General features: G+C 43.0%; 1 protein-coding gene across 6 annotated transcripts in view; it reads left to right on the forward strand.

The window, feature by feature from the left end:
• SMARCAL1 (SWI/SNF related, matrix associated, actin dependent regulator of chromatin, subfamily a like 1) overlaps positions 1–14975 on the forward strand; it is a 70920-nt gene extending 55945 nt beyond the window's left edge. For all 6 annotated transcript variants that reach the window (XM_055290557.2, XM_063645697.1, XM_063645693.1 and 3 more), the window contains 4 exons: positions 7248–7430; positions 9074–9174; positions 10161–10257; positions 14680–14975. In XM_055290557.2, the coding sequence (XP_055146532.1) occupies positions 7248–7430; positions 9074–9174; positions 10161–10257; positions 14680–14919 (621 nt within the window). In that variant the 3' untranslated portion in view covers positions 14920–14975. The remainder of the gene's footprint in view (positions 1–7247; positions 7431–9073; positions 9175–10160; positions 10258–14679) is intronic.
• The last annotated feature ends 1374 nt before the right edge of the window (positions 14976–16349 follow it).

Genomic DNA, 16349 nt, shown 5'->3' on the forward strand with positions numbered 1-16349 from the left:
AAGAGAGGAGATAGCAAAATTGTCCTTTTGTATGGAGACAAGTATTTATGTGAATGTTTTCCTTTTTTCCTTCCTTTCATTCCTGCTTAGCACTGTCAAAGCACTTTTATTAATTGCACATGGCAGTGTGCAGACGTTAGTAGAGAGTTTTATGGCTCTCCTGAAATTGAACGAAAGGGATCTAGAAGGATTTCCAAGGATGTTTATGAAAACTGAACACATTTCATCCCCTTTTCATTTTTGGTTAAATTTAAGGCTGTAAATTGCTCTTTGTCTTCCCTCATCGTTTATATTTATATAATATTTGTTTTTTTTTTTTTTTTTTTTTTTTTTTTTTTTTTGAGACGGAGTCTCGCTCTGTCGCCCAGGCTGGAGTGCAGTGGCGCAATCTCGGCTCACTGCAAGCTCCGCCTCCCGGGTTCACGCCATTCTCCTGCCTCAGCCTCTCCGAGTAGCTGGGACTACAGGCGCCCGCCACCACGCCCGGCTAATTTTTTGTATTTTTAGTAGAGACGGGGTTTCACTGTGGTCTCGATCTCCTGACCTCGTGATCCGCCCGCCTCGGCCTCCCAAAGTGCTGGGATTACAAGCGTGAGCCACCGCGCCCGGCCTATTTATATAATATTTGAATGTACATTAAGAGTACAGAGAAATATACAGCAAACACCCATGTATCTCCCACCCAGATTTAATAAATGAAAAGTTCCACTGTATTTATTTCAAGGTTTTTTTTAGTTTTTTTATTTTGGGGCGGAGTCTTGCTGTGTTGCCCACACTGGAGTGCAGTGGCAGAATCTCAGCTCACTGTAGCCTCCGCTTCTCAGGTTCAAGTGCCTCAGCCTCCCAAGTAGCTGGGACCACACCGCCTCGCCTGGCTAATTTTTGTATTTTTAGTAGAGACGGGGTTTCACCGTGTTGCCCAGGCTGGTCTTGAACTCCTGGCCTCAAGTGATCCACCTACCTTGGCCTCCCAAAGTGCTTGTATTACAGGCATGAGCCACCACATCCAGCCTGAAGGTTTATTTTTTTAATAATAAAATACTTAGGTCCCCTCAGTATTCTAACTGTATTCCCCTTCCATCTCTCCAGCAATAACATCACTATTATGAAGGCAATGGGTATCCTTGCCCTCCATGTTGTCATACTATATTCTAGGAGTATGTATCCATAAGCAATTTATCGTCTCCTTTTTGCATATTTTTAAAAATTTAAAATAAATGACAGCACGGAGTAATTATCTTGCAACTTACTTTTTTCTCAGCATTGTTTTAGAGATTTCCTTTTTCTTTTTTTGAGACAGTCTCGCTCTGTCGCCCAGGCTCGAGTGCAGTAGTGCGATCTTGGCTCACTGCAAGCTCCACCTCCCGGGTTCAAGTGATTCTCCTGTCTCAGCCTCCAGAGAAGCTGGGACTACAGGTGCCCGCCACCATGCCCAGCTAATTTTTTTGTATTTTTAGTAGAGACAGGGTTTCACCATGTGTTAGCCAGGATGGTCTCGATCTCCTGACCTCGTGATCCGCCCGCCTCAGCCTCCCAATGGAGATTTCTTTATACTGCATTACACGCGTAGTTCATTCACTGTAACTGTGGAATTGTATCTCATTGGATAGCTATACTGCAGTTTATCCATTCTCCTGCTGATGGTTGCTATCGTGTGAATATTATAGTAGGTGTATGTTTGTATCTATGCATTTCTTCATGCCTTGTGTATGTGCTTTGTGTAGGGGAAGCATATTCAGGCATGCTGTTGCATGGTTATTAAATAGGCTCATCTTCATACTAAGTGGTGTCAAATTGCTCTCCAAGGTGGTCATTCACATTTATAATCTCACTAACAACATATAAGGGTTCCTGCTGTTCTATGTGCCTATTAACACTGGTATTATCTGACTTTTTAATTTTACCAATCCAGAGAAATGAAATATCATCTCATTCTTGCTCTAATTTGCATTTCCCTGACTACCAGTAAAATGTGTATCATTTTATTTATTTATTTATTTATGGCCATTTTAGCTGTCTCCTGTGAATATTCTGTTTGTATCCTTTGCCTGTTTTTCTGTTGGATTGTTTCTTTCTTATTGATTTAGGAAAATTCTTTATAAATTCTGGATATTAATGTTTTATCAGTTATCTTTTTATCTTTTAAATTTATTTTGTTGGGGAGGGGGTCTCACTCCATTGCCCAGGCTGGAGTGCAGTGGCTTCATCTTAGCTCACTACAGCCTCCGCCTCCTGGGTTCAAGACATTCTCATGCCTCAGCCTCCCGAATAGCTGGGATTACTGGTGCGCACCACCATGCCCAGCTAATTTTTTTGCATTTTTTTTAGTAGAGATGGGGTTTCACCATGTTGGCCAGGTTAGTCTCGAATTCCTGGCCTCAAGTGACCCACCCGCTTCAGCCTTTCAAAATGCTGGGATTACAGGTGTGAGCCACCAGGCCCAGCTGGTTTAATTGAATTCTAATAAAAACTCCAACTAGATCTTTTTTTTTTTTTTGAGGCAGTCTCACTCTATCTCCCACACTAGAGTTCAGTGGCACGAACACTGCTCACTGAAGCCTCAACCTCCTAGGCTCAAGTGATCCTCCTGCCTGAGCCTTCCCAGTAGCTGGGACCTCAGGAATGTACCACCATACCTTGCAAATTTTTTAATTTTTCTGTAGAGACAGGGTCTTGCCATGTTGCCCAGGCTTGTCTAGAACTGGGCTCAAGCAATTCTTTTGCCTCAGCCTACAAAAGTGCTGGGATTACAGGCATTAGCCACTGCACCCAGCCTCCAGTTGGACTTTTTAAAGGGAACTTTATACTGTTACTCCCAAGAACATCTCAAAAAAAAAAAGCAGCGATATCTAAACAACTATGAAAAAGAAGAGCAATGTTGGAAGACTTGTCCCTTCAGATATTAAATATTAAAATCTATTACAAAACACCAATAATTAAAATTCAGCCATGCTGGCCCCAGAGAGATGGCCAGATGGTGGAATAGAATAGATAACCCTTTACCATAAACGGAAAGCAAATACATGATCAAGGAATTGTCACAAATGCGTTTTCAATTTCTTCAACAAAGTTTGGATAATTGCCTAAATAATTGGGGGGTGGGGAGGGTAGATGAAACCTTACCTCACTGTTTGCTATATTAAATTCCAGGTGAATCAAAGATCCTTGAAACCATAAAGTATTAGAAGAAAATACCAATGAACAATAGCTGATCACTGGGTGGAGAATGACTTTCTAAGCATAAAAACAAAGAAATTACAAAGGAAAAATTGATTTGAATTACCTAAACACATGGATTTTTTCTGTGACATATACACAGTGATTAATTTTTTTTTTTTTTTTTTTTGAGGCGGAGTTTTTGCTCTGTCACTCAGGCTGGAGTGCAATGGTGCAATCGCAGCTGACTGCAACCTTTGCCTGCTGGCTTCAAGCAATTCTCCTGCCTCAGCCTCCCGAGTAGCTGGGACTACAGGTGCCTGCTACCACATCCAGCTAATCTTTGTATTTTTAGTAGAGACAAGGTTTCACTGTGTTGGCCAGGCTGGTCTCAAACTCTTGGCCTCTGGTGATCCACCCATCTCGGCCTCCCAAAGTGCTAAGATTACAGGCGTGAGCCACCATGCCTGGCCCACAGTGGTTATGATTCTCTTGTACATTTGTTACATTTTTGGAGGGCAGTTTGACAGTAACTTAAGGCGTGCACTCAGTTTTTCAAATTTCACTTCTAGGAATTTATCCTAAGGAAATCATCAGACTAGTCAGATTTATAAATGAGAATATTAGGCATGCTGTTTATAATATTCAATAATTAAAAATCTAAGTTTTTATCAACAGATATACTATTAAATAAATTATAGTCCATTCAGCCATAAAATATAATGTTGATCAGTGGTTCCTAACTTTGGAGATCATTGAACCCTATAAGAACCTGAAGAAACTCCAAAATTGAAGGTCTTGGTATCTGGTTAGTATATATTGCTATCAGAAGATGTCCATACTATGGACAAAAAGCTGTTGTATGTATAATAATTTTTAAAAATTGTCATGTTGTCCGGGCGCGGTGGCCCACGCCTGTAATCCCAGCACTTTGGGAGACTGAGGCGGGCAGATCACCTGAAGTTAGGAATTCTAGACCAGCCTGGACAACATGGCAGAACCCCATCTCTACTAAAAACACAAAAATTAGCTGGGCATAGTGATGCTTGCTTGTAATCCCAGCTAGTCGGGAGGCTGAGACACGAGAATTGCTTGAACCTGGGAGGCAGCAGCTGCAGTGAGCCGAGATCCTGCCACTGTACTCCAGCCTGGGTGAAAGACAAGACTCTGTCTCAAAAATAAGATAAATAAAATAAACAAAATAGTCATCCATAGAAAAAAGCCTGATTAATATATACCAGTACGTTAATGATGATTATCTCTAAGTAGTCATTCTCTTTTTAGTTTTTCTGTATTTTTGCAATGAGTGTGTATTATTTTTATAATAAGAAAAATTATGTTTTTAAAAATAAAAGAGCATTTAGAAAACAACAGAAAATTAATAGAAGGAAATAAGCTAGGGAAAGTATTAGCCACCTCTGTGACATACAAATAATGGTTTTTACATGTAAAGGTATTTCCTAACTCCCAGTAGGAAAAAAAAAAAAAAGGGCAACCTGTATAAATAGATAGTTCATCAAAGAAATGACACCAATAGCCAATTAAAAGATACGAAAACACCCAATTTCAGTAGTAATCAAGTTAGTGAAAAATAAAGATTTTTTTTTTTTACCCCATCAAGTCAGTAGAGGTTTTAAAAATGTGTGGTGCTCACTGTTGCTGAAAGTGTACCAAGATGGACATGCTAATACATTAGTTATTGGAAAGCAATTTGGCAATAATATCAGGAGCCTTAAATTAAGTTTTTTCTTTTTGCTATCGTACTTTGGTTTGTAGTCCAATCTAAGAAAATCACCAAAAATTGGCATCCTCTTAAAAACTTTCCATTTTAATAGCATTATTGAGGTATAATTGACATGCAGTAAACTGCACATAATGTGTACAATTTTATAAGAATCAAGATAGGAAACATATCTGCCACCCGCTGCCCCCGCCCCCAGAGTTTTCTCGTGTCCCTTTGTAATCACTCCCTCCTGCCCCTTCCCTCACCCTCCCATCCTCAAGCAACCTCTGGTCTACTGCCTGTCACTGAGGATTAGTTTGCAGTTTTTCAGAATTTTATATAAATATGGAATATAATGGAATATAAATGTGGAGAAAAGGACATTCAGGATGTACTTTTTTTTTTTTTTGAGATTTATCCGTGTTGTTGTGTGTCTCGTTCCTTTTTAGTGTTCACTCCTTGGTTTTCCTTTTTTTTTTTCTTTTTTGGTTATCTAGACCTGCAGATGTTCACTCCCTTTTAGTGCTGAATAACATCCCATTGTACGTCATCTGTTCACTTGTTGATGGACATTTACCAACATATCCTTTTAGGAAAAATTTGAGACCCCTAAATCTGCAGAAATAGAATGGTTAAATTATGCTGTTGCTGCCTAATGACAAAGGGCCATTAAAAATTATATTTTAGAACACTTAATAATACAGTTTTACTTACAATACGTTTTATTGGGGGAAAACGGGATATAAAACTTTTTATTTAAAAGATATATATACCATACACATCAAAAAAAGAGACAGGAAAAAGTAGATTGGTTAGATTACTAAATGTTTTTATTTTCCTTATCATGTTTATCACTAGCAAGAATAAATAAATGCCATCTAAAAGAAAATAGCTAAAGTAAACATGCAGTTACCATACAACACAACAATTGACTTTCGACCATTTTTCTTTGGGAAATGAAAACTTAGGTTAACAGAAAAACTTGTACACAAATGTTCATAGCAGCTTTATTTGTAGTAGCCCCAAATTGGAATCAACTCAGATGTCCTTCAACAGATGGATGGTGAAACTATGGTATATCCATACCATGGGCTATTTCTCAACAATAAAAAGGAGAAAATTATTGATACAGGTAACAACTTGGATGAATCTCCAGAGAATGCTGAATGCAAAGGCCCATTCCAAAAGGTTATATGCTGTGCAATCTGTATAACATTTGTATAGCATTCTTTTTTTTTTTTTTTTTTTGAGACAGAGTCTCGCTCTGTCACTGTCACCCAGGCAGGAGTGCAGTGGTGCCATCTTGGCTCACTGCAACCTCTGCCTCCCGAGTTCAAGTGATTCTCCTGCCTCGGCCTCCCGAGTAGCCGGGATTACAGGCGCACACCACCACATCTGGCTAATTTTTGTATTTTTAGTAGAGGCGGGGTTCCGCCATGTTGGCCAGGCTGTTCTCGAACTCCTGACCTCAGGTGATCCACCTGCCTTGGCCTCCCAGAGTGCTGGGATTACAGGTGTGAGCCACTGTGCCTGGCCTATAGTGCATTCTTGAAAAAAAAAAAAAAAATTGGCCAGGTGCAGTGGCTCATGCCTGTAATCCCAGCACTTTGGGAGGCCGAGGCAGGCGGATCACCTGAAATCAGGAGTTTGAGACCAGGCTGGCCAACATAGTGGAACCCCGCCTCTACTAAAAATACAAAAATTAGCCAGATGTGGTGGTGCGCGCCTGTAATCCCACCTAGTTGGGAGGCTGAGGCAGGAGAATCGCTTGAACCCCGGGGGGCGGAGGTTGCCGTGAGCCAAGATCACACTACTGCACTCCAGCCTGAGTGACAAGAGCAAAACTTCATCTTAAAAAAGAAAATGAAAAAAAATTTTTTTAGAAATGCAGGTCAGATTGGTGGCTATCAGGAGCTAAGGACCGTGGAAAGAGGAGGGAGGTAAAAGGATCCTTGCAATGTTGGAATTGTTGAGTATCTTGACATTGGAGGTGAATATATGAAAACCTACACAGGTGATAAAATTGTGTAGAACACACACATACAAGTAAAACAAGAAATCTGAAGATCAGTGGATTGTATAGAAGTCAGCATCCTGGCTGCGGTATTATACTATAGTTCTTATAGAATGTTACCATTGCAGGAAACTGGGCAAAGGCCTAAGAGGGATCTCTGTATTATTTCTTACAATGGCACCTGAGTATAAGCAATCATCTCAATACCAATTTCAATTTGAAAAGAAAAGCCCTGAAGGCAGGGGCCTCTGCTGAGCTGGAACCTGGTTCCGTGCTTGAGCTATGGCTGGGTGTGGTTTACTCAGAAGTCCCCGGGGCTGTTGCCCACCTTGCTTCTGCCCCTTTTTCCTGCAGCACGTGCAGCACATCCGCATCGACGGCTCCACCTCATCAGCTGAGCGGGAGGACCTGTGCCAGCAGTTCCAACTGTCGGAGAGGCATGCCGTGGCCGTGCTGTCCATCACCGCTGCCAATATGGGCCTCACCTTCTCCTCGGCTGACCTGGTGGTGTTCGCTGAGCTGTTTTGGAACCCAGGGGTAAGAGACGCAGAAGATTTGGATACCCCTGAGGCATGCTCATGGCTGTGGGCAGGAAGCAGCAAGTATCCGTCGCGGAAAGTGTGGTTTCCTTTTTATCCATTCATTATACTTCCCACAAGTCAGTTTTCACTTCCTTTAAGCACTTCTATGTTGATTGGCTAGTTTCTTTTTCTCTTTTTTTGAGACAGTCTCTTATCACCCAGGCTGGAGTGCAGTGGCGTGATCTCAGCTCACTGCAACCTCCGCCTCCTGGGTTCAAGTGATTCCCCTGCCTCAGCCTCCCAAGTAGCTGGGATTACAGGCGTGAGCCACTGCGCCAGGCGATTGGCTGGTTTCTAGATGTTCACAGCAACCTGTAGGATTATCGACTCCATTTTATCAACGGGAAGGTTGAAGTCTTCCAGGTCTAGAAGGAATCTTGACTTCATGTCTCATAGGAGGAAGTTAGGGCACCGAGAGCTCAAGGGGTGAGGCAGGACTGCACTGCCATAACTGAAGAGGGGCACGTGGTGGCACCAGGTTGCAGCCCAGGCCTCATGTTCCATCCTGTGCCCCCTTTAGTAGCCATCATGTGAGCTGCTTTAACAATGGACCTCACGCAGAGTGACAGCAGTGAGGGTTTCCTGGACACCACCATTGGCCTCACCTGACCAACTGAGGGCAGAGATAAGACATTTGTTTGAACTCTTAAATTTTTCTGGTAATCTCCAGAAAAGTTATATCCCCTGTAATATTTATATAATATTTAATAATATTGTGGCTTTTGTTGGCTACACATGAGGGAGTACATTAATAATGGGTAGACCTTGAGGGTGAAGCCATTTTATACAAGAAATAATGCTCATGATGTTAGGTGGTGTTTTCTTTTCCTTTTTTGAGACAGGGTCTTGCTCTGTCACCCGGGCTGGACTGCAGGGACTTACTGGCTCACTGCAGCCTCGATTTCCCCAGCTCAGGTGATCCTCCCACCTCAGCCTCCTGAGTAGCAGGGGATCACACCTCCATGCCTGACTAATTTTTGTATTTTTTGTAGAGATGGGGTTTCGCCATGTTGCTCAAGCTGTTCTGGAACTCCTGGGCTAAAGCAATCTGCCTGCCTTGGCCTCCCAAAGTGCTGGGATTACAGGCGTGAGCCACCACGCCCAGCTCTTAAGTATTTATTATAAGGCTTACCACTATATTAAACCACCACCCTACGCCCAAATCATGGATAGCCTCTCCCTTGTGTGTGATGTTTTTATTTATTTAGAAGATAACTTTTTATTTCACACAGAGAAGAAATGGAAGCATGCAGGCCTCCATCACCAGCCCCTCCCCATGCAGCCTGATGGCAGAGCCTGTGCCTCTTCATTCACAGCACCTAGCTCAGTGCCCAGCACTGAACAGCCACCTGCAGATCTTCTGCTTCAGATTCCAATTCCCCAACCAGGGCTGTTTTGGGTTCTCTCTTTTGTTAAAGTGGCAGGTCATTTGTAGGTCTGAGTTGGTGAAGTGCAGGTTATTTCTAGGTCTGAGACAGTGAAGTGCTTTGAGGAGGGAGGGTTGTGGTGGGGCTGGAAATGGGGTGGAGAGGCTACCTGCTATGATGGATGGAACTGCTTCAGGCCTTTACCTGCCTGTCTCGATTCCTGGGCACACAGGTGCTGATCCAGGCTGAGGACCGCGTGCACCGCATTGGACAGACCAGCTCCGTGGGCATTCACTACCTCGTGGCAAAGGGCACAGCTGATGACTACCTTTGGTATGGCTTGGCTGGGTGGCCTGGCAGTTGCAGTCGAGCAAGGGTGGAAACTGATGATATGTTTACTTTTCTCCCAAAGTGCTTCTGCTTTTGCTAAGTAAGGTCTTTAAGGATCTATAGAAAGTTGACTAGTAATGCCCTCCTGCTTTCATCATGACCATATTTGGCCTCCCTCACTAGCGTTCACTGGTGGCTTGCAGGGTGCATGCGGAATCTTATAGCAATAAGGGGTTGTGGCTCCTTTTGCTGCTGGTCTGAGGCAGGGAGAGGTGCCAATTATGACAAAATGTAGATGGAATTTAGTTTGTAAAACACCCTGTTCCCAGCTGTGAAGGCATTTGTTAAGACAAGGTGACAGTCTTTTACCTTTTATGATGTGCATTTATCTGGTGGGCACATCTTACATTGCTGCTGCTGGACCACAGGGAGAAAGTGGCTTACCCTGGACCATGTAGTGTACTTCGTTAGCAGAGCTGGAGTAAGATTTTCAACCTGGGGTTTTCTGTCTGTTACCTAAGTGAAAAATCTCAAAAAGCTTCTTCCCCTTATCTCCCCCTTCCTGATATTAAATTTCTTGATTATCTCATTCGCTTCCACTGCTTGTCTCTGTTTCCAGCCTTATGACTAAGGAGTCTTCCCTTTGCAATGTGTGTGGGTCACTCCTACTTCCCTCTGTTTAGTGGATTTGTTAATTGGGCAGCTTATAACACCACCAGATTCAAAATTGTGTTGTAATGAGGCAGCATTTATTTCCTACACATCTTCCATTAGAAAGAATATTGAACCTGTTGATATTCTTAGCCTTAAATTGGAGTTTTTACAAATGAGAGGGGGCAAATTTTTCAAGATGGGTGTTTGCAGAGATGCAAAGATGTGAAACCGTAAACAAGCCGTTGTCCCATAAGAACAAGGAGGGTGGCCTTATTTTCATTAGTCTGGTGGTTCTGTGCAGGTTGTATTCACTGCAGCTCATTTCTCCCCAACAGGCCCCTGATTCAAGAGAAGATTAAAGTTCTGGCAGAAGCCGGGCTTTCTGAGACCAATTTTTCAGAAATGACAGAATCCACTGATTACCTCTACAAGGTAATGCCAGCACATGGCTCTTCACCCCTGGAGCAGAGGGAGGCATTAAGCTGTCTGCCAAGCCTTTGGGTCCTTAGTGGGAGGATGTGAATCACTCCTAGGGACCTCCCCCAGCCCCAGGGCTGAAAACAGTGGCCTGCAGTCATTCTCAGTTGAACCATGCATGCATCGCTTTATGGGGAAGTGATGGCATTAGCTCCTACAGCTGCTGACATTCCCGCACAGGCTCTGAATGCTGCCTCTTCCAGCAGGCCATTAGAAACTGACAAAACTCCCCATGGCAAATGTTGAATTGTTTCAAAAAGTACACAGCAACACCACACAGAGGGCTGCCACAGGAATGCGTCCCCAGCACAGAATGGGGAAATGTTTAAAATAGGGTACTGGCTTCATAGAATATATTTTCCCTTCTGTCATTTTATTTATTCTCAGTGTCTCCCCACTTGATAGACGGGTAAACTGAGACATGGCAGTGTAGTGGGTTTGCACAAAGTCACAGGGCATGTGAAGCCAGCCCAAGGAAGAAGGCTTCCTAACTTGGCCCAGCATTCCTCCTTTGAGCTCAGCCCCTTGTTGTAAAGGAGTGTAAGAGGCATCCCTCCATGACCAGGCAGGCCTTGTCAAAGGTGCTGAGGGGGAAGGCTGTTGCCTCTGGACAGGACAGCCCTGGGCCCATCATGCCTGCCTGGCCTCAGTGCTCCAGCCCAGTGGCTGCCACAGACTCTTCCTCCCCCATTTCAGTGAAACACAATGGAGGGAGCAAGAGACCCAGAGCCTTCCAAAAGCTTGTTTTCCTTCCCCAGCTTGGATTGTTGGCCAGAAGGTGAAAACTAGGAGTATGCCCTCCTCGAGCACAGCTCATGGTTGAATTGTTTCTGCCAGGAGAGTTTGAACCAGGTCTGAGCCTCATGCAGAAAGGGGCCTTAGGGTAGCTTATCAGGAAAGTGAAGCACCTCCTCCTTCCTGTGAAATCACCATCAGAAATTGAGTTAGGCCAAGCGTGGTGGTGCACACCTGTAGTCCCAGCTACTCGGGAGGAAAAGGTGAGGATCACTTGAGCCTAGGAGGTCAAGGCTGTAGTTAGCCATGATGGTCACTGTACTCTACACTGGGCAACAGAGCAAGAGCCTGCCTCAAAAAAAAAAGAGAAAGAAATAAAAAAGTTTAAATAAATAAGAAGTTGAGTTAAATCTTATCGTTGACACCAAGACTTAAGACTCTGTGGATCTGCTCATTCACTTACATTTATTTAGCAAATAAATTCTTTCTTTGCAAGAATTTATTTGCTAAATATTGGGATAAATAAGACTCAGATCATATTTTTAAATGCAGACTGCAAATTATTCTTTCAGACATATATAGTTAATAAGCCAATTTTAAAACAACCTTATTTTTAAGCTTTTTAAAGAACTCTCCAGTTCAGCTGAATGGTAAATGGTAACAGAGCCTAGGTTATTATAAGCCTTTTGAAAAGAAAGAGTCTGAGCAGGTATAGTGGCTCAAGCCTCTAATCCCAGGCTGAGGCAGGCAGATGGCTTGAGCCCAGGAGTTTGAGACCAGCCTGGGCAACATGGTGAAACCCCCATCTCTACAAAAAATACAAAAATTAGCCAGGCATGATGGCACATGCCTATATTCCCAGCTACTCAGGAGACTGAGGCAGGAGGATTCCCTGAACCTGGGAGGCAGAGGTTGCAATGAGCCAAGATCACACCACTGCATTTCAGCCTAGGCAACAGAGCTAGACCTTGTCTCAAAAAAGAAAAAAAAGCCTATTTTTAAAGGATTCTCACTTGAACTCGTTTATTCCTCCTTGCCTTTCTCTTACTCTAAATTAGTTAAGAATTTCTACCTAAAATATAAGTACAAGGTAATATAAATGAGTTTTATCGATATTTATTTTGATTAATAACTATATCAATTTATTTTTTAATTAAGATGGGGCTGAAAATTTTATCAACTACTAGAAAAAGAAAATGTTGCTTCCAATATAGGAGACAAAAGCAGAAGAGGTTATATCTCACTGAGATAGCCTTCCTTCTGAGAAGGGAAATGAAATATTAATCTGATCTTGGAACTTGCTTCCAATTAATTATGCATGCCCCAAGTTAGCATACAGTGTTGCCATCATCATAATCAAATGCACATTAGCAGCTTTTTCTACTTGGAATAAGCTGCCTTGCAGGGTGGCGTTTCCTTGACATTGCAGTCATTCAGAAAGAGGCTGATGAGGGCATCCTGGAGGAGGACATGTGAGTTATTTGGGGGTCAGCCTTGATGATCTTTCATATCATTTCCCTCTCTGCAAGGCTGGGATCCTGAAAGGCTAGGCGATTTCGGGTGCAGGTTAATTGAATAATCTGGAGTTCTTACATGACAGGCTGTCATGATCAATTTTCAAGGAACTCTGCTTCACCAATGTGGAGGGATTTGGTTAAGGAATAGTGAGGAACAGTGGCCAGGTAGGTTGAGACCTAATTCTATAAAGGCCTGAAAAGCCAGGGGAGCAACTTTAGACTTGATGAGGTAGGGACAGCGGAGCCCAAAGACATGACAAAAAAATCTTTAAAGGAGAGCCTGGGGTAAAAATCAGCTGGCAAATATCTGTAGGCTGTGTGAAATGGGAAGAAGCCTGAGGCAGGAAGCGCAGCTGAGCTGTTGCAAATCCATGCAGTACCAAGTGATGTGGCCCAAGTAAAGATGGTGCCTGAAGGAGAGAGGAGGGAACTGATGGGGGAACAAACTTGCATGAGCTGAGGACTCTGTTTGCCTGGATGATTTCCACCTGGGAGACTACGAGAATGCAGGTAGGCTATAAAAAATAGACTTATGGGAAGAGAAGCTGCTTTGAGAGTATAGGAGTGAGATGAGAGACCATTTGATTTTTTATATTTATTTATTTAGAGACAGGGTCTCACTCTGTCACCCAGGCTGGAGTACAGTGGCACTATCCTGGCTCACTGCAACCTCCGCCTCCCAGGCTCAAGTGATCCCCCCATCTCAGCCTCCCGAGTAGCTGGAACTACAGGTGCACGCTGCCAACACCTGGCCAATTTTCTGTATTTTTGATAGAGATAGGGTTTTGCCATGTTGCCCAGGCTGGCCTCTAATTCCTGAGCTTAGATGATCCCCCCGCCTCGGCCTCCTGAAGTGCTGGGATTACAGGCGTGAGCCCTCACAGCAGCCTTATTTTTATTTATTTATTTTTTGAGACAGAGTCTCACTCACCCAGGCTGGAGTGCAGTGGCGTGATCATGGCTCACTGCAACCTCTGCCTCGCGGGTTCAAGCAATTCTTGTGCCTCAGCCTCCCAAGTAGCTGGGACTACAGGCACGCACCACCATGTCTGACTAATTTTTTGTATTTTTAGTAGAGATGGGGTTTCACCACATTGGCCGGGCTGGTCTCGAACTCCTGACCTCAGGCGATCCATCCGCCTTGGCCTCCTAAAGTGCTGGGATTACAGGCGAGAGCCACTGTGCCCAGCCAAAAGATCATTTGATTTTAAACCAGTTTAGTTTTATGAAACTGTGGGATGTCAATGGAGATATGGGAAATATACCTCTGGATTGAAAAATGGTCAAGGTTGGAAATTTAGATGTAGGAAAAATCGGCAGAGGGGTGATAGTGATCCTGTGTTGTGGTTGTATCCACTGGGCATGGTTTTAACACTACACCATTGTCATCAATGTATAGATGCAGTTGGTAGGTATTTTGATTGTTTGTAATTTAAGGTAATCAGAATAGGTACACATATCTACTTATGAATATGTTAAATGTGTGTATGTTTTTTCAACCACTTTGAAAATTAGGTATAAGCCATGGCTGAACACAGAGATTTGGAAGTCTAGGGGGCTGGGCACATGGTGGCTCACACCTGTAATCCCAACATTTTGGGTAGCCGACATGGGCAGATCATTTGAGCTCAGGAGTTCAAGACCAGCTTGGGCAACATTTAGTGAGATCCCATCTCTTAAAAAATTATAAAAATAAAAATAAATTTAAAAATAGAGATTTAGAAGTTGAATTACACCTTAACTGACCCTTAGTAGAGAAAGGCTTTGGAGGAAGTGAGATCTTGGGTGCTATTTCAGTGTTGAAATAATGGTTTGGAAAGTTCAAAGGGAGAAAACATTTCCAACGTAAATTATAGCGTGAGAGCAGCTTCTTTGTTGCACTCACAACCATTTCTTTTTCCTAACCCTATGAGCGCAGAGAGGGTAAGATGGCAGACACTAAAACAATGAGGCTGCTTTAGTGATGGTTTGCTGAGATGATGTGCACTTGCCATCATGTAGCTCCCTGACACCATAAAATGTGTGGTCTCTCATCTCTATATTCTCCCATCAGCCCTAGTGGAGGAGAATCAGTGTTGGAGCCTGGGTTCTTCCTTTTATCTTTTGTTTTCTTTCTCTGATGAAGGACCCAAAGCAGCAGAAGATCTATGACCTATTCCAGAAGTCCTTTGAGAAAGAAGGAAGTGATATGGAGCTCCTGGAAGCAGCAGAGTCCTTTGACCCAGGAAGTGCTTCAGGAACATCTGGAAGTAGTTCCCAGAACATGGGAGACACCCTGGATGAAAGCTCATTGACAGCCAGTCCCCAGAAGAAAAGGAGATTTGAATTTTTTGATAACTGGGACAGTTTTACCTCTCCCCTGTAAAAGGGACAAAAAGAAAAAAATAAAAAGCATTTTAAAATCATGGAATTAAAATAAAATAATGTATTTTGTTTTAAAACATTTTGCGCTTCTCTTGCCATTGCAGCAGTGCCTATGCCTGTGTCCAGGCTCAGCAGGAGACCAGGCCGAGCATCAGCTTTCCATTCCTGTGTCATTATGTGTGGGCTTGCTTGGGGTCTTAACCTCCGCTCTTCTGGCTTAGGGATGGACATAGCGAGTCATAGTAGTGGGTAATTCATGTTCTCTAAATAATGAGGTCCTTCCTACACAGTCCCCATAATCTAGAATTTTAAAATTTAGTGACTCAACAAATATTTATAGGGCACCTAATTTGTGCAGGCACTGTCCTAAGTGCTGGTAGTCATTCATCCAACAAAAGACAAAGCATGAGCCTTTGCAGAACTTACACAGTGGGAGAGGCAATGGTTGTAGGTTGTCTTTTCCAATAAAACTCTTCATGGACACTGAAATTTGAATTTTATTAATGTTCATGTATCACAAATTTTTTTTTTTCTGCCATTTAAAAATGTGAAAACCATTCCTTGTTTACCAGCCATACAGAAACAGACAGTGGGCTGGAAGTTGTCCACTGCTCATAGTTTGCCAACCCCTGGTTTAGAGCAGCGTGGTCCATTAGCAATGTAATGCAAGCTGCATATGTGATTGTAACTTTTCTAATAGAACATTTAGACTTAAGATTAATAATATAGGGAGGCTGAGGTGGGAGGATCACTCGAGGTCAGGAGTTCAGGACCAGCCTGACCAACATGGTAAAACCCTGTTTCTACTAAAATTACAAAATTAGTCTGGTATGGTGGCGCATGCCTGTAATCCCAGCTACTGGGGAGGCTGAGGCAGCAGAATCACTTGAACCCAGGAGGTGGAGGTTGCAGTGAGCCGAGATTGTGCCATTGCACTCCAGCCAAGAGCAAATCTCCGTCTCAAAAAAAAAAAGATTAATAATGTATTTAACCCAATATATTAAATATATTATTTCAATTTACAAACAATATTTAAAAATTATCAATGGAAATTTTACATTCTTGGGCTGGGTGCAGTGGCTCATGCCTGTAATCCCAGCACTTTGGGAGGCCAAGGTGAGCGGATCACTTGAGGTGAGGAGTTCGAGACCAGCCTGACCAACATGGAGAAACCCCATTTCTACTAAAAATACAAAAATTAGCCAGGTGTGGTGGCACATGCCTGTAATCCCACTTACTCAGGAGGCTGAGGCATGAGAATCACTTGAACCTAGGAGGCAGAGGTTGCAGTGAGCCAAGATCGTGCCACTGCAGTCCAGCCTGGGCAACAGAGTGAGACTGTCAAAAAAACAAAAAAGAAATTTTACATTCTCTTTTCTCAACTAAGTCTGAAACAATGTATTTGATACAGGCGCCATCTCAATTTGGACG

The sequence above is a fragment of the Symphalangus syndactylus genome, chromosome 8 (genome assembly GCF_028878055.3).
Source record: "Symphalangus syndactylus isolate Jambi chromosome 8, NHGRI_mSymSyn1-v2.1_pri, whole genome shotgun sequence".
Lineage (NCBI taxonomy): Eukaryota > Metazoa > Chordata > Mammalia > Primates > Hylobatidae > Symphalangus > Symphalangus syndactylus.